This window comes from Labrus bergylta, chromosome 10, assembly GCF_963930695.1.
Source record: "Labrus bergylta chromosome 10, fLabBer1.1, whole genome shotgun sequence".
NCBI classification, from domain to species: Eukaryota; Metazoa; Chordata; class Actinopteri; order Labriformes; family Labridae; genus Labrus; species Labrus bergylta.
The window spans coordinates 11,947,812-11,971,757 of NC_089204.1; the positions used below are offsets into that span (position 1 = coordinate 11,947,812).

The following is a 23,946-nucleotide window of genomic DNA, read 5'->3' on the forward strand; positions in this document are numbered from 1 at the left end:
ACGTAAAGGCTAGTGGAGAATCATTAGAGGCATTATTAAAGACAGAAATTGGCCCTGGAGTGTCTCCCTGAGAATCACCCATAAGAAGTTACCTCACCCATTACATGGCATTATGGCCCCCACCATCTTGTTTTATTTGGAGCCATAAATGGCCTAAATGAATAAGTCTGATGTCTCGAGGTGCATCTCATGCCTCTTAAATCATGTTTCATCGATCCTCTGCCGAACCCGAATGTAGTTCTGGACCCCCCCCCCCCCTATCTTAATGATCGTTCCAAAGCCCTTGATGATGCTCAGAGGAGAGAGGAACGGGAAGCGAGGAAATACGAGAGCAGACTTCACAGAGGGCTTTTTTCACGCAGACACGCCCCCTTTTTGGATGACTCATTGATTGGATGCTGCAGCAGATCGCTCCGAAGTGAAACGTATCAAAATCAATAGAGTTTAATAAAAAACAGAGACTGTATTCAGTTTATTTTATAAGAATTATTACAGTTCCACTTCCCTTTAGTGCTGACACAAACATTTGTTAAAGCCGACTGAAGTCACAGATGTTGCTACCCGTGAAGTTATTTCCTTGTCCCCGCTCTCTCTTTCACTTCATCTTCTGCATCTGCATCTGCAGGTGGGAGGCACTGTGACACCAGTGAAGTACACAAGTGTGGGATGCATTGAGGCATGAAATGTACCCTCGGTCTTTTTGGCCTTCTCTATGGGGAACAACCAAAACAATCCTGACCTCCATGCACTTGGTACCAAATCTAAGTGAATGTTTAACACTCAACAAGCACCACCAACTCTCTGAGTTAGCACCTAACAGACAGCTAGCAGCATTTGTCCTTCCACTAAATTATGCATAACTTTCAGCATTAATATTGTTGGGATAGATGATCTGTATATTTACCCATCATACAGTCATGGACAGCAAAATGAGCAACAAAGACTGCATCTGTTTTACCTACCGGACTGTAATAATGTCAACATTATCTGCGATGTTGGGCATTTTAACATCTGGGGTTGACTCTCTTTTAGGGGCCTGCCTCAAGAGGCCAACAGAGGTCTTGTTTTTTTTGTGTGGTTTTTTTGTTGTGGTTTTTTGTCAATAAAACATGTTGGCTTTATTTTTCTTACCCACATGTTCCTGCTTCTATAAACACTATTGAATTAAGCGTCCCTCATTGTAAACATCAATGGTAACATAGTTATTTTAATAATAATAACGATAATACTTTACACTTATTTAGAGTTTTTCTGAAAGAAGCTTAATAAAGAACAACAATAAAACAATGAAAACAATACAAAGAAGAAAGAGTCTCAGAGAAGGAGGACGAGAACAGAGGCAGTGTTTGTGATTGGTTGTAAATAACATGTTTGTGTCTCTTTTTCCAGAGAGCGCTGTCTTCTGCCTCTACAGATGGCTCTGGAGTCTAAAAACACCAAACTGGGACAGGCAGCTCTTACTGGCATGCAGGTATGCATTTCAGTAGAGATGACTTTTCTATCCCAACAAGCCAATTCAGTCCTTTTCATGTTGTTCTTCTTTCTTAAAAAATGTATTTTACACAAAGTCAGTTAAAAGAAAACAAAAGAAAAACAACCCACATTTTTGTCAACATTTTAAAAAGTGGAATTCTGCCTTTTTCAACTGAATATATCTATAACCTTACTTCTAGTGGCTTGATGGGGCTTATTCAGGTAATAAGGTGTTGTTAGTGAAAGTAATGAGTCAGTTTGCATGCTTTACTGTCACTTATATCATAGAATTCAGGATAAGCATTCAATTTCCACTACAGCACAGCTTTAAACCCAAGAACATCAGAAGTGTCATACAGCCAGGCTTGTTTTAAACACTGACGATAGTTAAATAAAATATAAAAAATGTTAGGACTAGCATCAAGTTACAATATTCTGCAACATGGTAACTTTTTTGTAACTTTTGGTTCATTTGATTTGGTTAATTTTTTTTTTTACTCATATTACATTTAGCGTTTCGCTGTTGTGCAAACCCCCTTTCCTCCAATAGCGTTGCAAATTCCTCCGTAAGGGTTTTATCTGTTGTCTCATGTTATTTGAAGAAATGATATATCCAGTGAGGGTGTTATTTAAATACGTGATGTTTTAAAACCGTTGGTCTGCTAGTTGAAGCTCTTTTCCCTTTGCTCCTGTCTCCAATCAGAAGCTCCTGTGTGAGGACAGATTTGTGGGTGGAGTCAGCATGGAGGTGGAGGTCCTGGAGAAGCAGCTGCTCAGTCAGATGTTGGAAGCCATTAGAATAACCCCATCCCTCCATGAAGACCTGCAGGTGGAGGTCATGAAGGTAATACCTGGGAATATACAAGCTGTTTTTGCCCTCAAAAATTGATTCATATTCCTTAATATCTGGACAGTGATTTTCTTTGAGTCAAGCACTGTGTTTGTTTCTCCTGTGTGCAGGTCCTGCTGTGTATCACATATTCACCAAACTTTGACATTAATGGAGACTCCATTCTGAGGATTGCTGAGGTAGGATGGCCTGAGTCTGTTTGATACGAATGTGCTTCATCATCATTTATTCTAGATTTTACATGCAGCATCAAACAGGGACAGGAAGGTTTTGGTCAGCAAGTTGCATAAATGAATATTTTCAATCCCTGCTCATTTGCTCCTGGGAACGGTACTGACAGCTGCAGTTTGAAAATGAATCTAAGATGTGGCTCAGGGTTGTGCCAAATTTGCTCTCCCATTGTTTCATGATAAATGTGACAGTTTTTTTTTTTTTGGCAAAATAACCAACTTCCTGATTACAATGCGAATGAGGGGATGTCTTTACTTACTACTAACTGAGAACTCTGGAAGAATTTCACTGATAATGTAAGTCAACGTTTAACTCTCATGTTTGTGTTTTAACTCCACCTTTTGTTGTTTCTTCTTTGTGTTGTTTTATCTCATGATAAAGCAAAGTCAAAGCTGTTGTCATGGTGACAGGATTGATTTGACTATTGAAGACCATGCTAATAACAAATAGGCTATGGTCCTTGTCGCAGCGGCCATGCGTTCAAATCCAATCAGGGCCCTTTGCTGCAGGTCATCCTCTACTTTGTCTTCCCAGCATTTCCTGTCTCTGTTCAGCTGCTCTATCCAATAAAGGCAAAAAAGGACCAAGAATATAAGTCCAACAGGGTGCACAGCCCCCCATGGATTACTGCACATCACATTCTTTCTTTGCACAGTAACTTTATACAAGCAACCAACATAAATGTTCTGTGAAAGGACAATATTTGTTTCAGTCACCTTTTCAGTCAAATACCAGTTTAAATTGTAAAGCCAGATAATCTGCAGGTGATATTCCTCCGTTGTGTTGAGGTGCTGTCTGGATTTTAGAGGACTTCTTGAGGCTCTGCACCGCCTTAAAGCAATACCCCAGACTTTAATGGGTATGTCCTCCTTCTAAGTTTGATACTGGTGACAAAAAGTCTGTTTTTGTTTTGACCAGAGAAGGAAGGCGGTTTTAAGGCACCCCCACATGGCCATTGTGGACGCCTCTAGGTTTAGCAGGCAAATGGTAAAAGCAACAGGTGTTTCAGCGATGGAATCGGGGAAGAGAAATGGTTCAGATATAACTGATTCTACCCAAACTAAAGAGCACTGGCATTTTGCTAATAAGCTCCACGACCAGAAACGTGGTAGAACTAGTATAAATATTGGAGATGCTTTTGAAAAATGGAGAGAGGTTAGAGCGCAGAATGGTTTCAAGACCGATGCAGAGCTGGCTAAACACTGAAGCTTCAGTGTCCGTGTCATTAGGGAGAAGATGGAGACAGCTCTCTCCAATATTTAAAATTCGCACTGCAGTACCCATTTTAAACGCTAGGTGTCAGAGTTACATATCTCTCCTTTAAATCACCAAGCTGACCCTGATTCATTGAAACCGATTTGATTATTATCTGTAGAGACTTGAAATCAATCCTGCAGCACAATGTTCTCCATCACTAATTTATTTTTTCAGTACATATATACATATATATTATATATATATTATGTGCCATTCCAGCTACTCTTTGTGCAAAAAAGACCCTATAATCACTGTTAAGAAACATGTATTTATCTCTTTGCCTCTTATACATAAACAACGGAGTAAGTTAAGTAAAAGCAATTGAGTTAACATGAGAAACACAAGAAAGAGAGACTGGAACACATTGGAATTCAACTGACTACAGCCTCCTTTGGACTTGCCACAGCCCCTATGTGGGATGAGTTAGGTTATCTGATTCACCCTCTCAGGGAGCACCAACCCTTGTGTCTCCAAACGCAAAGTCATTTTGCAGGGTTCTGTTTGGGTGCGAGTGTTTCTCAATGAACTAGATTCCCTCAGCATCAGCATCAGCAGCTCCTGCACCCAGGTGATGTCTGACGTCCATTAACAGCTCATAAAAACCTGGTCAACATGTTGTGTTAATGGCCTCTGTGCTGCCAGGGCCGGCCATCTGGTGTGCATGTGGGTGGTGTTTGTGTCGGGTCATAACTCAGGGTGGCTTGAGAGGCTGTCAACAACACTCCATTAAGTGTAACATCCCATACAGTGAGGCCCAGTTCGGCTTCTTAATGCAGGGTTTGGCAGCACTGACGGGGGATTGTTCAGTTTCATCCACAGGGAGCAGGAAGATTTATATTTCATCTCTATAACACCATCGTAAAGTGTTTTGAACCCTGTGAGATATTTACTGTCGCCTGAGACTGAGTCAGGAGCGTTGTCTCTAAGCCTTAAGCATAATAAACTGATCTCAATACTTCTGTTAGATCCAATGTGAAATGGTTCCAAATGGAGAGAGTGTCTGGTAGCAGCACTGCTGGTCGTCTGCTAATTGCAGGTTTGGTCATTCGTGGCTCATGTCCAAATGTGCTTGGAAAAGATAGTGAACCCTAAATCGCTCCCAAAGGCTGTCACATTGTAGTGTTTGAGAATAACGTAAGATCTCGATGTGCAGGTTGGCAAAATAATTACTGAACCTTTTCATATTAACATGTGAGCGTCTTGACTATGATTAGGTAAACCTAAATGCAAACCTATATGTGACATTGTTGCCACCTTTAGGCAAAGGAAGTAACAGCAGGCTCTTATTGTATTCGTGCCCAGGGACTACATGGAAATCGAATTAATTGTTTGGCAGTGAGACACCAGGAATAAGAACTTTATAAACGAACTAGACTATCTGTCCCTTTTCAGTCAGAATATATTTGATCACTTCCTCTGCAACTTCACTCAAGTGAACCTTTACACAATGTTATATTTCTTAGCTTTAAAAATGTCCAGTATTATTTCTCATCATAAGCAAACTTCCACTAAAATGCAGCAATAAAATGCATACAAATAATCTGATATGGATTGAATGCACGTTGGGCCACTCTAAATTTAGCTGAGGCTTGATGAAGCCTCTTGCAGTGTTACCATCTAGTACACAGACTTGATTTCAGCTGGATGGCATAATGAGGCAGGATGTATTGATCTTTTATTGATTCATCACAGGTGGTGGAAACCATCCCTGAGGCTGCTGAGACTTTAACTCTGGATATAATTAACAGAGATGGTCTTTGTTAGAAGATGTATACGTAGGTCTCTTACCTCTCAGCCTCTTACCTCTTTTCTCTGTGAACCAATCATTAGAGCTGTGATGTCTTGTTTTTTATTTTTCTGAAATTAAGAAAATTTTACATATTTATTGTTGATTGTATTGATCATTTAGCTTTAATAATAACCGTAGTGTGTGTGTGTGTGTGTGTGTGTGTGTGTGTGTGTGTGTGTGTGTGTGTGTGTGTGTGTGTGTGTGTGTGTGTGTGTGTGTGTGTGTGTGTGTGTGTGTGTGTGTGTGTGTGTGTGTGTGTGTGTGTGTGTGTGTGTGTGTGTGTGTGTGTGTGTTTTAATATAAACCACCCTACCCCGTTTCTGTCCTTTGGTCACCGTAAACATTGGTTACCGGGGTAACTTGTGACATCATGGAAACCTCCAATAAGTCTCTCTCTCTGACAGTTTGGTGTGTGTGTGTGTGTGTGTGTGTGTGTGTGTGTGTGTGTGTGTGTGTGTGTGTGTGTGTGTGTGTGTGTGTGTGTGTGTGTGTGTGTGTGTGTGTGTGTGTGTGTGTGTGTGTGTGTGTGTGTGTGTGTGTGTGTGTGTGTGTGTGTGTGTGTGTGTGTGTGTGTGTGTGTGTGTGTGTGTGTGTGATGCTGCGGATAGTGCGTCATGGGTTGTCTGTTTTTAGTGACTCAGACACAAGGAGAGATAGCGGACTGACAGATGTTTGTGTGTTTGTGTGTTCATGTAGGTGTGCATCGAGACCTATGTGTCCAGCTGTCACCAGCGCAGCATCAACACGGCAGTCAGAGCCACGTTGAGCCAAATACTGGGAGACCTGACACTACAGCTGCGACACAGACAAGAGGTTATCTTTCTATTTACCTCTAGTATGCACTGACACACACACACACACACACACACACACTCAGAATGTCTAGTTGACACAGTTAACATTCCTCTTGCTGTGTTCTCCTCCACAGGGTGCTGATGGAGACGAGGTGATTGCACCACCCCTGCACAGAAGAGGTAAATCAATACGAGTGCTATCATTCACCTCCGATGCTTTCCTCAATCTGCTTCAGGGCTTTAATTACCTCTATTACATGAGCCTTTTTTACATCACGATTCCACTACAGCACAGTAGTGAAGCTGTGCCGTCATACCACCCCTTGTACTGTTATAATGATATCTCAAAGGCCTGATATCGGAGCCCCAGTCTGTGATTTCACATTGTGTTGCAGTGTTCGGGGCTACCTCACTAACTAACAGCAGAATCTGCCTAACTAAACACCTCTGTTACAAAACTGAGCATCATAGGAATCATGTGGACTTTCTGGAATGATTGATGTAATGATAATAATAATAATAATAATAATACATTTTATTTATAAGCGCTTTTAAAAAAAACTCAAAGACACTGTACAATAGTTAAAAACAGAAAGACCAGCACAGTAAGGACAGACTAGCAGACATTGCAACATTACACACAAATCATAAAATGTATCACTTTGCATCAGACTGCACGGGTGTACCTGAATAAGTGGTTAACATAATTTGTTATGAGCACTAAAGAGAGACATTTTCAAGGGAATGGTTCGATTGTCTTTGTTATTCGCAGCTAGCATCAAAATCCTCAAGTTTTTATATTTAAAATTCATACTTAATCAAACCTTGTAGATTTGAAGGAGTGGATTTGGAACGCACTCACACTCTGGTTTAACAGGCCCACTCTTTCAGGAGGCGGGGGGGGTCTGCATATTTTCTTGTCTTATCTACAGCTGAGACCATCTAAGTGCATTTCCAAATGCTAAAACATCCTGACAATGAGTGGTTCTAAAGCATTTCCACTCAGATAACGACATGTTTTTTCCTTTGTCAGCCCTAATCAGCGTAGACTTTGTATTCTTTGTCTGACTCGTTCTAATCTGTTAATAGCCAAGTATGTTTTTTATTTTATTCACTGCGTGTAATAATGACTATTAAACCACTGAGCTCTGAAAAAAAAAAAAAAAAAAAAAAAAAAAATCTGGACAACCTAACCCAAGAAGTGTTACAGACGGATTCATCATGATTGTTGATAACAAATATTGAATTTGTTTCATTCAAAATCTGAAGATGTGTTTACATCCTTTTACTTTATAAACTGTCTTCTTAGCAGCTGCCTGCAAGATTTTGTTTCATAAGATTTTGACAACATGGAGCACTTCTTGGCTTTTAGTTATTTTTATTGTGGCGTACAAACTGTTCTGTTGCTGTTATTACCAAACTGTAATCACCAGTCCTCAGATACACCTTTACAGAGAGAATGTCGGGGCTTCTTATAATACGATCCAATCACACACTAACACACTCACATAAGACGGGTAAGATGGATGACTATGCAGGCAGAGAGCAAACAGGTTTATAGAGAAGGTATTGATTTATTTTATTTATAAAAAGGAAGATCAGGAGGTAAGCGAGATAAAGAGGGAGGTATGGGGGGGGGAGAGTAATGATGTTTTTATCACTTCATGTACATATTGAATAAAGATAAAAATAAGTCCATGAATTAACCTGTGTGTGCCTTTGTGTATGTGTTTGCAGATATTTCTCCAACCAGCCAGGCCCTGTGTGAAGATGTGGTTACCGTTCTGTCAGTTTTCTGTGAAAAGTTGGAGTCTGTAGACAGGTAACACTGCTGTTTCTCTTCACATGATGTTATATTTGTGTTGTTGTTGAAATATTTTGGTGATAATTCACTCACTTTCTCTTCTCATCCTGCCTCTCTCTGTTATCCTGGTATTTGTCCACCCGGTAATCAACTTTCAGTTTCTCCAGCCACACCTGTGAGGAGCTGGTTTAGGAGGTTCTGGTTTGTCTGAAGAAATATTAGGCAAACATAGTTTAAGTAACATACACAAGAAATATACAAAATAAAAATAGTAAAGTTAAGTAATGAAAGAAACACTGGTTCTTTAAAGTGACAAGAAATGAATGAGTCTCAGGAAAACCGTTGATAAAAATAAAGAGTGACATGATTGAAAAGGTTTCTTTTATGAAACAATTTCTTCATTTTTAAAAAATATTTTTACAGAATATTATCATTAATTTTCATTATTTGATGTCATTTAAAGTATAACATGCTAGGGCTCAGAAGGTTAAGTTTTAAATACAGTATGATCAAAACAAATCAACACTCAGACTTTGGTGCAGCCTTTGCAGCAAAGAGGAGATAGGTGGAGTTGTTAGGGTGGGGCTTTTCTTTCCAACCCACTTACTGATCAGGGGTTTCTTTCTACCCTGATGCTGTTTCGCTTCAAGCTCAGAGGTCTGGAGATCACAGCCAGCATTGTCTCCTACTCTCTACAGGGAACAGAGCCCCGCCTCCTCTCTGCTGCTCCTCTTTCAGAGCTTTTATGATGTACTTAGGCTCCTCTTCATCCCCCTGTATGACTTTATTCAACTGAAGCTTCTCTGCTTTTTGCAGGGCCTTAAGTTCATTGACCGTCCTCTCCTCTTAATCATTCTGTTTGGCCTCTTACATCCTCCTCTCCTCCTTATACTTCTCTCTTTCGTCCTCACTGTAATTTCGTACACTTTTTCTTTCTCCTCATTCTCCATCTCGAGCTTCTCCACGGCCTCTAGAGCAACTCTTTCTCTGCGCTCCATCTCCATGGCTCTCAGCTCTTCATAAATATTTTTCCTGGCCTCCTTCATTCTCTCCTCAGGATTCAGTTACTGTATAATAAACAGTATTATACTCTTTAATACTGCATGAAGTCCATTGTGTGAAATCAACTGACAGACAAGGGTTTAATGAATTACAGAGTATAAACCTTAGCATATTAGTGAAATATAAACTTTTGCAGAATCACTTTAAAATCCAAACTTTGTGGAAATACACACATACAGTACGATAAATGCTTAAACATGGTTGCAACTGTCGTATAATTGCACTTATTAATATGTTCCTTTTCTTTTCTCAGGTTTTCTGAACCATGCCTATATAAACAGAATGGTTTTATTGAACTTGACATACTGTACATTATGACTAACTCTACAGACACTGTCTTTGTATTTTCCAGTGGAAACCAGCTCCTACAACTCCTCTACTTGGAGTGCATCCTCTCCATGCTCAGCAGCTGTCCTCCCACAATGCACCTGTCCAGAGGTTTTACAGACCTTGTATGGTAAGCGATATTAGATGGTTTTAATCCTACACATGCTGCCAACAATGAATAAAGCAACAGCTGTAGCTCCCGACTAAAAGATGAAAAAAATTCCGATCACTGTGAGGTTGCCAGTAAAGAATAATTTGGAAGTTGTTGTTTTTTTCTCCAAAAAAAAAAAAGAAAAAAGGATCTTGATGCTTTTCAGTTAATCACAATACGCAATATACTATATATTAATTAATGGCGAGGTTTTTTGTTGTTCTCAGTTTTTTCTTCAAATAAGTCTTCTCACTTCATTTTGATTAACTGTATTCTAATAAGAGATAAGAGAACAATAATATTCCTCCTTCCAGGAAGCAGCTGTGTCCATCCCTTGTTGCAATCATGGGAAATCCTGTCAATGACAAAACCATCGCTTCCCACCACGGCTACATGGGGACGCCAGACAGAGAACGCCGCTCAGACAGACTCAGTCTAGGTAACTGTATTTACCAGAGACACCTGCATGGATAGCCATTTTTCTTTTTACAGAATAATCCAAGGGCTACTTTGAGTCAATTGAAAGGAATACGAGGATTCTGTTTTTGTTCTGGACAAAATAACCTTTGGCAGCTAATCAGTTGATGGCAACCAGAGTAAAATCAGCTGTCAAATGTTATAAGACTCTTCCACTCATCCTCTGTTCTAAATGAGGTCAAAGCTTGTGCTGTAGTGGTGCTGATAAATTTCAAGGAGGTAATGGGCCCAATGTTAAAATTCTTGCAAAAGCTTTTGAAAAAGATCCATCTGAGTGGGGATTCAGTCATTCACAGGGTTTACAGTATATGTCCATTGTTCTTTCCCTCAACAAATCTGCATCTTTAAAACAAAGACCACGTTGAATTTCACAATATTGTCGTCTTCTAAATGGTCGAAATCTCTGTAGAGGGCACTTCTTCTATCAGAGAACAGATTATGATAGAGGCAGTTGATTTAGTTGGAATTTATTTGTAACTTTCTTCTGGTTGAAAGTGTGACAGTTACACTTTTTTTACACAGTTTCAGATCTGCAGCCTTAATTTTGGTCCTTGTTTTCTTCTGCCAGGGATCAGCCATGAGCTGGACTCCTCCAGTGGAGGGGTATCTGATCAAGGCAGAGGGTCAGGCTGCTCCTCCAGCGCCCCTGCCAGGATTGCGCCTGTAGTGCGGACTGTGTGTTACATCGCCGCCGAGCTTGTTCGACTCGTGAGCTGCGTGGAGTCGATGAAACCAGTGCTGCAGTCGCTCTACCACAGGATCCTGCTGTACCCGCCTCCTCAGCACCGCACCGAGGCCATCCGCATCATGAAGGAGGTAGAAGCACAAGAAATCATTGCTCAACATCTCACAAACATTTACTTTCATGTCAATTGATTTCCTTCATAAAGCCGTTGATTTCCTTTCCATTTCAATGAAGTATACAAGTGTGAGGTATTAATGATTGAACTATTGTCTGGTTGAATACCCAATTATTTCTGGCTTCAGGTTTTCAATTGGCTCCAGATAATTGGACACCTAAGAAGTAGTTATGTTGAAAATGTGTGCTCACTGTTCTAAACTGATGCACACCATGTTACAGCCTGTCGCTCAAGTAAGAAACAAGAGCAACAGGGAGGCGTTCGAAGGATCTGTCTAGACATGGTAGAAATAAGACAACACGTGAATGTGGAATGAATGAATGTCTTTCTGTGTGTGTTTATTAGATTCTTGGCAGCCCTCAGCGGCTGTACGACCTGGCCGGTCCATGTGTGGCTGAGCCTGAAACCAGGAAGCGCTCCTTCTCAAAGAGGAAATCCCACCTTGACCTTCTCAAACTGTGAGTTCCTCTTCTCTCTTTTGCCTTCATACCGAGTTTTTTCGGAAAGTAAAGAAAGAGCGGGAAATACATGATTTCATTTTAAGTTAGCATATGCTCTCACATGTTTAAATCTGCTGAAATGATACATTGTCTTTTACTGTCTTAAAATGTTCCTCTACTTTCTGTACATCACTTAAGCGTAAAATGTTTGATTGTGTGTTTCTGTTTACGTCTTAAGAGTGATGGACGGGATGACAGAGGCCTGTATGAAGGGAGGCATAGAGGCGTGTTACTCCTCCGTCTCCTGTGCCTGTGCCCTCCTCGGGGCGCTGGATGAACTGTCCCAGGGACGCGGCATCCAGCCTGAGCAGGTATTCTACTATGAAAGTATAGCATTAGGAGGGTCACCTCAGTACTTTGCACTCAATAAAATAACGTTGGAATTGAGAGCTTATAAGCTTATTTTAAGTTAATGTTTGTGTTTCAGGCTCGGCTTCTCCTCAAACGATTGGAGGATCTAAAAGATGGAACAGAGTCCACGCGGGAGTCCATGGAGATCAATGAGGCTGACTTCAGGTGGCAGAGACACATCCTCGCCTCGGAGCAGGCTCCCTGGGACCTCAGCTCTTCTTCCTCCAACATGGCAACCAGCAAGGCCTCTGAGCGCAGCCCCGACATCAGCATCAGCATCACCACAGAAACAGGCCAGACAACCCTGGACCCGGAGGTGGGGCCGGGTCACACCACTCCCGAGGAGTGTGGAGACACAAACCTCCCCTCACCCTCGTCCTGCGGCGGCCATGTGGGGACCAAACCCGAGCGGAGCCTGGAGCCGGGTCAGGGGATCCAAATGGAGGACGTGGTGGGTGCCGTGGAAGTTGAGGGGAGAGGAGAGAAACAGAGAGCTGGTGTAGGAGGAGACAGGGGAGGTGTGGTTCCTCCAGATGTGGTGCAGCGCAGTCACGCTCTCGTCTACCCCGACATCACCAACTTTCTGTCTGTGGAGTCCAGGGCCAGGTCTCACCACGGGGGAGGGTCTCGATACAGCGAGAGCAACTTCAGGTACGCGTGTGTGTTTGTCCAGGTGTGTCAAATCTGAATAGAAGCCATTGAAGTTCTCGACTTCAAGCTGGTGTCATCTAGAGGTTTTCCAAAAGATGATGTGGCAGATGTGCAACATCTTTAATGAACTAAATAGTAGCCATGTACAGATATTATAGTAAGCCTGACTTAACAGATGTATTTTTTACACATTTGATTCCCCTGTCATAGGGTTGCAACATGATGTGATTTTGTAGTATTTTCTTTTAATTAGATTTTCCTACACAGAGGTTTGTCAGGTTTGGTTTTTGGACTCTGGCTTTTAGTTTTTGATGTTTAATTCAGTTTAGACCACAGCTCAAAGAAAGTCTGTTTTTAAGTGTTTTCTCACAGATTTGTGACTTCGGAAGAACAAAAAAAAACTAATTTGCTGGCAAAATATTTCTAAGGTCTTTTATTCTTTTGGGGGGGGGGGGGGGTAAAGGTTTCTCCCCTGCTGTACAAAAGTTTTTCTTGAATCATTTTTTCAATTTTTTGTGTGTGTAGAATAACCGAGGACAAAATGACATTCAGGCATGCGGGGGAAAAGAAGAACTTTAGGCAACTGAAAACAAAAAAGTCAGATCGTTTTGGTCTGTGATAAAACAGGAGAGAAAATGTTTGGAGATGGGAAAAAACACTTTTTTTTCTCAGGTTTGTTTGTAGTTGTAGTTATACTACTTATTCTCACCGCAGGACGCACATTAATCATATATTTCTACTCTGTGATTTACTGTTATTTTATATCTTGCATTTTTCTCACCTTTTTAATACATAAAATCTCAGATAAAATAAACTTATACATAATTAGGAACTTTAATAACAAAGAAAAAAATGATACTTCTTAAATAAAATGCTAACAATTCCCCTCTGTTCATAAGTAATAAACACAGGAAAAAAGATACACTTGTACAAATGTTATATGAGAACATCAATCTCACTTACCTGTCAGGGCTTCTGAACATAAAATGAGCAGAGCTTTACATTTCTTAAGTCATTTCATATCCAACACTAACTCAGACTAATTGCTGCCTTGAATGTAGAAAACCAAGTCTGATTTCTTTCAGAATGTTTTTGAAATGGTCATCAAAAACGTTTACAAATGTATATATAATAAAATCTTGTTTTCATGTTGTTCCATCAGTATGGAGGAGCAGGACTTGTCTCGGACAGAATTCGACTCGTGTGACCAGTACTCCATGGCTGCTGAGAAAGACTCGGGGCGCTCCGACGTGTCTGACATCGGCTCCGATAACGTTTCGCTGGCTGACGAGGAGCAGCAGACCCCTCGCGACTGTCTGGGTCACCGCTCCCTGCGCACCGCCGCCCTGTCGCTCAAACTGCTGCGCAACCAGGAGGCCGACCAGCAGAGTGCGAGGCTGTTCTTCCAGTCACTCACGGTGCTGCTGCCCCGGCTGCTGGGATTAGCCACCGCCACTGATGTGGACCAGTCGCTGCAGAACTTCTCCTCCACCTTCTGCTCAGGCCTACAGGCTGGTAAGAGATGATCGGAGGGAGGGGAGGTTGATAAATGTGTGTGTGTGTTGTGTGTGTGTGTGTGTGTGTGTGTGTGTGTGTGTGTGTGTGTGTGTGTGTGTGAGACATTCACTTTCTGAGCAAGAGTGGAGAAAAAACAACCAGTACATAAATATATTCCTACTGTACTATTAAAGTAAACACATCATACTGTGTCGACACATAGCTAAATTCAGAAATCCTCTGCAGGCTTAGTGAACAAGACAATAAAATGGAATAAAAACTTTCATTTCCGGTGTGTCGATGGCGTAGTGGTTAGTGCGGAGGCTGTGTGGACGGCCCAGGTTCAAATCCAACCTGTGACTCTTTACCACATGTTGTTCCCCGATGTCTCTCACCCTGATTTCCTACTCTACTTTCTTGTCTCTGCAATAAAGTCACAAAAAGTCCAAAAATAAACTTGCCTGCAGGTGATCACTTACAAGGTGAAAGTAAAACAAGTGGTTCAAACTAAGTTATGAACCAAAGTGTTATCTACACACTGAGTCACTGCGGCTTGTATGGGTCTCTCTATGCTTTAAGAAAATCTTTTTTATTTCTTTGTTTACATTCACAAAACATCTAGCACAACAAAGTAGTGAGGGCCTCCGTCTCAAGATTTCATTTTATGCACTCTTTCCTGCCCAGCAGATAACTCCACCCGTCTTTTCATTCCAGTAATCAGTCCACTTTTCCCAGCGTTGATCATGGCTCCGTGATTTAGTCTTCAAGTAATGAGTCTGTTTTTCCATTGAATATATTTCTTTCACCATGGCCAACCACGGTGCTCGACTTGAAGTGTAATTTCTTTTATTTCCATTCAGTCTGGATGATTACATACATTAAACTTGTTCGCTTCTAGATCAGGGATGTGGTGACAAGGGTGATCAATGAATGCTTTTAAAGATACATGTACTAAGTAGTATTATGTATGTATAACTATACGTCTATTACGTCATCAATAATCATTTTCTTTTTTATAGCACCTTAAACAAAAGAAAATGAATTGTTGGACCAGTTGTGAAGAAGAGAACAAATGCAACACTTCTGACTGATTTCTCCGAACGTCATCGCCTTGGGGCTCATGGGTATTGTAGTATTTATGGCATGCCAGAAGACACAGATTCAATGTTGCCTTTTAAAAATAGAAATGTAAGTGTAGCCCACACCATAAGCTTTAGTAGCATCTCATTAGCATCTTGTGTTTCCTTGTAAGGAACATGGTGGGTTTTATAGACGGCGGAGATTAATATTACCCTTCACCCTGTATTCATATGTTTAACATTAATATGATGTATTTCCCTGGTTGATTGTAAGTGCTCCAAGATTTTAAGAAACATAGTCTGACTGTGTTTGTACCGTACTCTATGTTCACTCCATCACTGCTGAGCAGGAACAGTTTAATAAAACGTTTGGCCTCCGAGGCACGACCCATAATCCATCAGTGAAAACAGTGAGCCAGGTTTTTTTTTTTTTTTTTTTTTTTCAGAAGAAAATTACGAATCAAATTAAACTCTGCGGTTAAGTGACTTAATGAATTTTTGTTGGAGGCTGTGAATCTCCAGAGTGACTTTCTAATTCTAACACTTGACTTCATCAGCGAACAGATGATCTCTCTCCGGCTCCTCTCACCTTCTCACTCTTTACCTCTGTGTCCTCTACCTGTCTGTCTTAAAGTCTCTTTCCCCCTCTGAGCCCTCTTTCTTCCTAACGCTGTCTTTTTTTTTTTTTTTACTTCTTTCCTTCGTCGATCACTACTTCATTGTCTATACTTTACCTCCCACTCTTTCCCTCTCTAGTCTCTCTTTGTTTCTCTCACTCCATTACCCTCTCTGTGTGTCCCAATTATTTTCTCATTCTCAGATCACATAAGCGTTTCCTTCCTGATGAAGATCCCACATCGATATACTCTTTCTGTGAGGCGTTCCTAACTTATTATACAACATACTGAAATAAAACGGATACCTCTTTATGAGCTACAAAAGCAAACAGGACCAGCACGAATAACATTGACTTTTTGTTGAATGTTTGTTTGTTTTTTACATTTGTTACTCTTGTCTCCTGGTTGGTGTAAGTCAAAGCAATTCTACATGCTGATTGGAAGTGCCTTTGTTGACATTTTCCCTCACTCACATTCACAGTAGCAGATACATTTGACAGTGGTTACTAACTCTGGTGTAACTCAATTATTCTCCAAACAGTCACTTTCTCTTGCCTCTGTTGGTTAGTTTATTTGTAGAAAAGTGTGACTTTGATATTTGAAATGGTTACTTTGGATCCAACATAATTTGTCTGAACACAAACAGACGTGCAGATTGAGGCAGCAGTTAGACAACCAACTCCTGTGTCCCAAGGTTGAGTCACTTTTTTGGTCAGTGGAGTGTGTTGGCTTTGTAAGAGCATTAAACCAGCTGCTACTGATTATTATATCACTATAAGAAACCTTTTATAAGGTTGTTGGACACTAAGAATACATATATCTTCCTTACATTGACAAAAATAAGCACTTTAAGTAGAGTTACCGGTACTGTTTGAAACATTTGCCCCACTTATAAATGGCCAGTCCTCTGGGCTGCCAGCAGCAGTGATCTATAGCAGAGCAGTTCACAAACTTTCTGTACTCATGTGTCATGTAAACCCTTAAATATTTGAATTAAGTGCCCAGGTTTAAAGGTACCCAAAGTTACTTTTTAAAGGGCAGTTCCTTCATTTCAAAATCTCTCATTATCTCTCTCCAGGCGGCATCCACTCTCCGGGGTTCGAGGCAGGTGACACTCTGAGCTGTCAGTCTCTGATGAACGCAGATGGACTCTACTTGGTGTCGTACTACGCTCTGCTGCTCAATCTCAAACTTTGCTGCTGCGACTACTACAGACGACGAACGCTCACACCCGTCCTCAGCCTGGTGAGCAGAGTGCTGACCTCCCCCACAAGATGAGTTTGTAGGGGGGGGGCAGACGTGGTTTCTATTTGAGTATGATTGGCATACCTTTTCCATTTCTGCTGATTAAAATAGTTGAGAAATACAATACAATTTTTCAATACTTTTTCCAGACATAATGCAGTAGAGTGATGCATAAGAATTCAACGTTTGTTTTTCTTTTGCAGAAGGAGTTTGTGCGTCTGATCCAAAGCAGCGGAGTCCTCGTGGTTCTGTCTCAGGCCTGGATCGAGGAGCTCTACCACCAAGTGTTGGAGCGCAACCTGCTGGCCGAGGCGGGGTACTGGGGCTCACCGGAGGAGCACACACTGCCACTGATCACCATGCTAACAGGTACACTCAAGCACACAGACACTCATTCATCTAAATCATCTCCACTGAACTTACATACTAGAAGTCTGAATGTTTCTGGGATTATCATTCAGCTGAAATGTTTCCCTGACTGTAGGAACATCACTCCAATTCAGTGAGTCAGAGTCTTTAGACAATAGTTTGCTCTTCAGTCTGAATCATTTCTGCCCCAAAAGACAATCAAGTAATGACTTAAATAATGTGAGAACCTGAAAATCCTTTTTTTTTTTTCTCCCAAAATATCACAAAAACTCATACTATCTGTCAAACGTTTACCCAGCTAAAAACATTCTAAGACCAACACAGACATCCCGTATTATGATCATATTCAACAGCTTTACCCCTGGCTTTTATTTACTCATTCTTCTCCTCTATCCTAACTTGTGCCCACCTCGTCCTTCAGATATCGACGGTCTGGGCAGCAGCGCGATCGGAGGTCAGCTGATAAGGAGGGCGTCCAGCCGCTCACCACTCAGCTGTGACAAAGCTGGCAGTGACACTGGGATGGCAGGTAAGCTGCTCATTAGCATCGAACTTTCCCCAAAGTATCGCTAGTGGTATGATGGATGAATGGACCGATTGATTGGTTCTCAGTGAATTATTCATTAGTGTAACTTCAGCTGTGAACAAGATTGACTCAGAGAGTATCGTTGTGTTTTATTGCATATTCTTTTTTTTTCCCTCTGAGCCTCTAAATCAGCCGAGCTAAACCCTTCTAAATAGGGTTCACTCACCCTGAAACCGCTGCAGAACGGCTGCAGCGTAAATCAGTGGAAAATGCTGAAGGTGAAGCGTCCCATACAACGCTGCTGCATGGTCTAATGCTGCGACCTTGTATTTTTTGGCTAGTAGCGAGAAAAAAAGTGGAGTGGAAAGAAACACAAAAGGACTTATAAAAGTTATTTTTCTTAAAAGAGCCGGTAAGAGCAGGAAAGGGCAGACACACGGAAAGATGGAAAACATGAGTCAGAGACCACCTGCTCTCCCTCTGCATCATCCAGGAGCACAACAAACTGGGGAGAGTCGCCATGGTAACTGCTGCTGAGTCACCCACATAGGTGCTTTTCTGTGTGTTTGTGTGTGTACAATAAGTTTTCCACCAGACTTCTATGACTTAAAAAGCATTTTTTTTTGTCATTGTAGCTGAGGGTCTCCCTCCCCAACACTGATTTTGTTTGTGTTTTAAATTTGTTGTAAAAAAAATAAAAATAAAGGCAGCGGTAGACAAGCAACTCCCCTTTTCTGCCAGGTGACATAGCTGTTCTTGTAATTGGAGTCCGGGGGTTTTGAAGCTGGTTGGTGTCCCAAAAAAACTCCAACATAAATAAAAAAAAAAGAGCCGAGGTTTGAAAATACTTTATCCCTTGCAGTGTTTCCCCTACCATTATATTAGGGGGGCGGCCCTTGAAGGTCAAGTGAAAAAAATATTTTTGATTTATTTTTGGGCTTTTTGTACCTTTTTATTGTAGAGATAGAATAGTGGATAAAGTCGGAAATCAGGGAAAGAAGTCATTTATGGATACCTTTCCTTTAAAAGTAACGCATGAACACCAAGATTCCTTCAAGTGTTTGTGTTGGCGTGTCAGCGCTCCCCCCACCAACGCTGTAAACCTAGGGGAAACACTGCCTTGTATACCAGTTTATTCTACTTTTCCGCTTTGACAATCTTTGGACTGTTGGGCTGTGTGTGTGTTGTTCAGGAGCATGGGTAACTGGTTCATTTCCCTATGTAGATACATATTTCTCCTCCTATTTGACACTACTTTAATGATCCATTTGTGTCTTTCAGGAGCAGTTTTCTCTCGTTTCATCCTCACTGGCGTGTGGAAGAACCTGATCGATGTGTTGTCCACTCCCCTGACGGGCCGCATGGCGGGCAGCTCGAAGGGCCTGGCCTTCATCCTGGGAGCGGAGGGGGTCAAAGAGCAGAGTCAGAGGGAGAGAGACACCATCTGTCTGAGTTTAGACGGTCTACGGAAAGCCGCCGCGCTCAGCTGCAGTTTGGGTGTGTATAACATGGAGCCCCATGTGTTTGTGTTAATAAGAAAACTAAGACACATCACTCATCCCTGCAGGGAATCCTCTGTTCCTCCTTCCCTTCAATACAGAATGATCAGAGTCAGAGTCAGATATTCAACGCTACAGCTGGAGCTGGTACAGATTCAAATCTGTATTGATTAAGAGGCTTGAAGTGTTTTTCAGCATAATGCCCTCTGGTTAGTGCTTACAAGCAATGCAATAATCAGAAGCAACTAGAACATAAAGAAAACAAGAATCAATGATTTCATTTGAAGTATGTAAGCAGACGAATAAGAAGTCAGCACAAGGGCAGATTTGCCTTCAGAAATTGTCTTTGTTCACATGTGAAGCATACCCTTCATATGACAGAACCTCTCCTGTAGGTGAATGAACAAAATGAGCCAGTGAGTAGAGGGTCGGAGTGCAGGACATGTTATGAGACTGAGCCCCATAGTTCTTCCAACTTTAACATTTTGGCACCTGGAGTATATCAAGCCACTTTAAAATCCATGAACGATCACTCAGAAGAGACGCAGATTCAAGCAGCTCTTCAACACATCGTGTATCCCGTCTGAAGTTTAGCTTTGGATCAAACTTTTACAACCTCCTCACTCAAACACGAGAATGCCTTCAAAAAATGACTGAATGCATGAATTAGTATTAATTTATTTTAGTGCTCTTCAACATTTTTTCAATTACAATTCATACAATACAATTATACTCTCTACCCACTGAATCAAAGTGATGTATCACAAAACTGAGTGGAAATGAAAGATGCGTCATTTCTTCTTTTAGCAAGTCTTTGCTATACAAATCTCAAACTGTAATTTGAAGGTTAAATAGTTTAACAATTTAAAATTAAAATTTAGCTGGATGCAAATGGGTAGAACAACTACCGACTTTATTAGTGCAAGTGTCAAACCCATTTAAACCTTCTTGTCATTCGTAACTCAAACATACATCAGTGTTAGAGCAACATGTTCAGTAGATATAGAATAAATACTGTGTTACAATACAAAACAGCTCAAAGGGATAACATAAACCTCTTATTGGAAAGGAAAGGAAACGCACAGAGCATCTGGTTAATTTCAAAATAAAACACAATATATAGACTTGAAGAAACATCCGAGGATGCGCTGGGACACATCATCAGTGATGTATCCTGAGTTCATCGGGTGTTTCGGGTCTCACGACATCAGACGCCCTCCCTCAGGTGACCCAGCCAGGGTTGATCAGGCCCTAGCTTGTGTCCCAGCAGCATTGGCCCACAGGTCGGACATCTTGATCCAAAGCCACCTAGAAGCCCTCTCTGCAGCCTCATTAGTGGTCTTGATGGCTCTCCTCTTGCCAGCTCCTGTTATGCCAAGCAGTGCAAGGACCTTACACAACGCTCGGCCTTGCAAAGCCTCTGCATCCCACCTCAGCGAGCTTTCCAGCCCCTCGTCCGGCACTGCTCCTGATCATATTTTGCATCACTTAATCAACATTATGTCAAGACAGGCAACCAAAGGAACAAGAAATCATCCTCAGAAAGACAAAGCAACATGTCTTTTCCCACGTGATCTTGTAGTTCTCCTTTGATGTGTACAGCTGCTCAGCTGCGAAATGGACCCTGTGTGAGGGGTTATAACATTTTCCAAGTCAACCCAAGATATAAAAAAATGTTGCTGTAATTTCTGTAGAATTCATAAGATTCATATGTGTTGAAGACATTTGTTTCATTATATGTTAATGCAGGAAAGCTTTTGCTGGTAGCTAATGTTTGTTCTTATTTTCCACCTGCTTCACAGGATTCAACTTAAACACTTTAAAATTACAGCTTTATGTTTCGTACCATCCTGAAACTGTTTGGGCTCTCAGCAGCTCAACTTGAGGTTATCAGGTAGGGGGTTAATACGTTTTTTAAAAAAAAGGTCTTTTAGCTGCAGATTTTTTGAGAGTGTATCAGGGGAAATACATTTTATTATCTACTCATTTAAAATCTGAAAGTATCGGTAAGTAAGAATTACCGACACAGCGGCATGGCCATCAGGGGGAGGAAACCTGATTGAAATTATCCGCACGGAAACACCTATGAATATGAATGAACACATGGTGTGTAACCTCGGATGTGGAGCGAGGGCGCTATGTAGGGAGGGAAGGTGCTCTTTTTCTCACTGCCAGTTAAAACCTGGAAAGACACCCAAAGGAGAAAAATACCCAGAGTCACAATATAGAAGTCTGTTTAATGTCACATTTTTAGAGTCAAGGTTATGTTTTTGTTGGATTAGATAATAACAGACACTACTCCTTACACTGTGTGTGTGTGTGTGTGTGTTTGGCCATCAGGTGTGGCTGCAAACTGTGCATCGGCTTTAGCCCAGATGGCCGCCGCCTCCTGTGTGCAGGAGGAGAAGGAGGAGAAGGAAGTGGGCGAGACCGGAGACGCCATCACACAAGGTACTGAGAAAAAAAAAAACGCTCATTGACTTTTTATTATATTCGTACAAATGTAACCTTTCATCGGCCCTGAGTGACAAAACAAGCACATCTGGTACTCACTAGTAGCTGATAAACATTTCAACTATTCAAAAGTACACTCAGTTTACTGCACATTGCACATATTGCACAAGTTTACTTTTTCTTTCAATGTTATTTTATTTTATTTACCATTTTGTTTTGTACCTTTGCACAATTTAGAATTTATTACTGTAAATATTATTTATCTTATTTTACCTCATTTAATTTTATCTATTTTACCTTATCTTATTTTACCTTATTTTGGTTGTATTGCACTATGGGACGGAGACAAACGCAATTTCGATTCCACTGTATGTCTGGCATATTTTGAAGTTGACTTTGACTTTGACTTTGAACATATGCACATGCATGTGGCTGTAAAGTGGGATATAAATACACACTATCTACATCAGTATTAAACAAAGAAGGGTTGTCAAGAAATGGATAATTACATTCATTTGACAGTGAGTTGGACGATGGAATTTGAATTCTCTCTTGAATTTGACATTCAAGTGAAAAGTACCCACTTGGACCCACTTGTTGGTACCTTGGAGTTAATCTTCTGTTACGTTGTTATCTAAACAGATGTGATTTATTTTTATTTTTAATAAGACACTTATTCCCCCGTAAAAACCCCAAAGGAGAAAAGCAGTATAGATAATAGATGGATGTGTTAAAAAGTTAACAGTGATACTGTTATCACCTGAAGAGACTCTGATTTCTGGTTCTGAAAGATTACTGTGAGGACATCTAGTGTCAGCTGTGTGAAACAACAACAGCAAAATCAAACCCTCTCTTTACTGAGAACACTGGTGTTAAACTGTAGATAGGAAGTTCAATTTTAAGGTTCGTCCTGAAATATCAAGTCAACAAATTGAGATTAAAAAAGAATCTACTGCAAATGACCCAATATATATCAACAAACAAAGCCATCATTTGGAAATATGTAGTTTTTATCAAACTATTATCTCTGTTACAGTGATTCAAGTTCCGCCGCACGTTTGCGTCTTTGTGCTTGACAAATAATGGCTATTAAATATGAAAGTTTTATTTGACATTTTGGTTGTTGTCTGTTCTGGGCCAATGCACAATGTGTGTGTCAACTGGTACTGCTATTTGTGTTGTGACATACAGTAAAGGTTAATAAGGCATAAAGTATGTATCACTGTAGGTTTCTTTAAATGTCACCTGTACCCTAACTACATTCCCTGATGCGTGTGTGTGTGTGTGTGTGTGTGTGTGTGTGTGTGTGTGTGTGTGTGTGTGTGTGTGTGTGTGTGTGTGTGTGTGTGTGTGTGTGTGTGTGTGTGTGTGTGTGTGTGTGTGTGTGTGTGTGTGTGTGTGTGTGTGTGTGTGTGTAGTAAAACAGCGTGTTGAGCAGCGTCTGGAGCAGATTGGTCGTCCTCACGGAGTTCGCCTGCACACCGCCCATGTGTTGTGTATGGACGCCATCCTGAATGTTGGACTTGAAATGGGAAGCCACAACCACGACTGCTGGCCACATGTCTTCAGGTACACACACGTACACTTAAGCACACACACACACACACACACACACACACACACACACACACACACACACTTATTCCCATAAATCGGGCCATAGTTACATAATTTCTCAATCTATGCAATCAAGCCAGCCAGTGTGGTGCCCTTGGTTTCTCAAGCCTGTATCACTTTTCTCAACAAAATATTTAGCCAATAGTATCATTTATTTTCATCTCTTTCCAAGTTATATTAACTATTTAGGTTTTTATTCTAGGGAGGATTGAAGGGTTTATAATCTCTTGCTTTTGATTTGTTAAGTGAAGCGACATTTTCCTTTAGACTTTAAAAATACATAAACTTGGAAGTCATGTCAGTTTTGGTTCAGGTCACAGGACCATTAAAGTAAAAAAAAAAAAAAAAAAAAAGATTTATGGTTCATCTATGGAGACCATAAAGGGTCATTCTGGTACTTTTAAACAAAAGCCCCAGGTCTATGTATTCTTGAAGTCTGAATATCTAAAAGGTACAAATGAGTTCA

At 40.9% G+C, this 23,946-nt stretch overlaps 1 protein-coding gene across 1 annotated transcript in view; it reads left to right on the forward strand.

The window, feature by feature from the left end:
- Positions 1 to 23,946, forward strand: part of arfgef3 (ARFGEF family member 3) — a 59,800-nt gene that overhangs the window by 9,319 nt on the left and 26,535 nt on the right. The window contains exons 3-21 of the mRNA XM_065959278.1: positions 1,390 to 1,471; positions 2,177 to 2,317; positions 2,434 to 2,502; positions 6,297 to 6,413; positions 6,529 to 6,574; positions 8,132 to 8,216; positions 9,613 to 9,717; positions 10,053 to 10,177; positions 10,784 to 11,031; positions 11,421 to 11,533; positions 11,754 to 11,886; positions 12,003 to 12,577; positions 13,740 to 14,092; positions 16,849 to 17,015; positions 17,219 to 17,384; positions 17,806 to 17,913; positions 19,192 to 19,407; positions 21,750 to 21,860; positions 23,282 to 23,432. Of these exons, the coding sequence (XP_065815350.1) occupies positions 1,390 to 1,471; positions 2,177 to 2,317; positions 2,434 to 2,502; positions 6,297 to 6,413; positions 6,529 to 6,574; positions 8,132 to 8,216; positions 9,613 to 9,717; positions 10,053 to 10,177; positions 10,784 to 11,031; positions 11,421 to 11,533; positions 11,754 to 11,886; positions 12,003 to 12,577; positions 13,740 to 14,092; positions 16,849 to 17,015; positions 17,219 to 17,384; positions 17,806 to 17,913; positions 19,192 to 19,407; positions 21,750 to 21,860; positions 23,282 to 23,432 (3,111 nt within the window). The remainder of the gene's footprint in view (positions 1 to 1,389; positions 1,472 to 2,176; positions 2,318 to 2,433; positions 2,503 to 6,296; positions 6,414 to 6,528; positions 6,575 to 8,131; positions 8,217 to 9,612; positions 9,718 to 10,052; positions 10,178 to 10,783; positions 11,032 to 11,420; positions 11,534 to 11,753; positions 11,887 to 12,002; positions 12,578 to 13,739; positions 14,093 to 16,848; positions 17,016 to 17,218; positions 17,385 to 17,805; positions 17,914 to 19,191; positions 19,408 to 21,749; positions 21,861 to 23,281; positions 23,433 to 23,946) is intronic.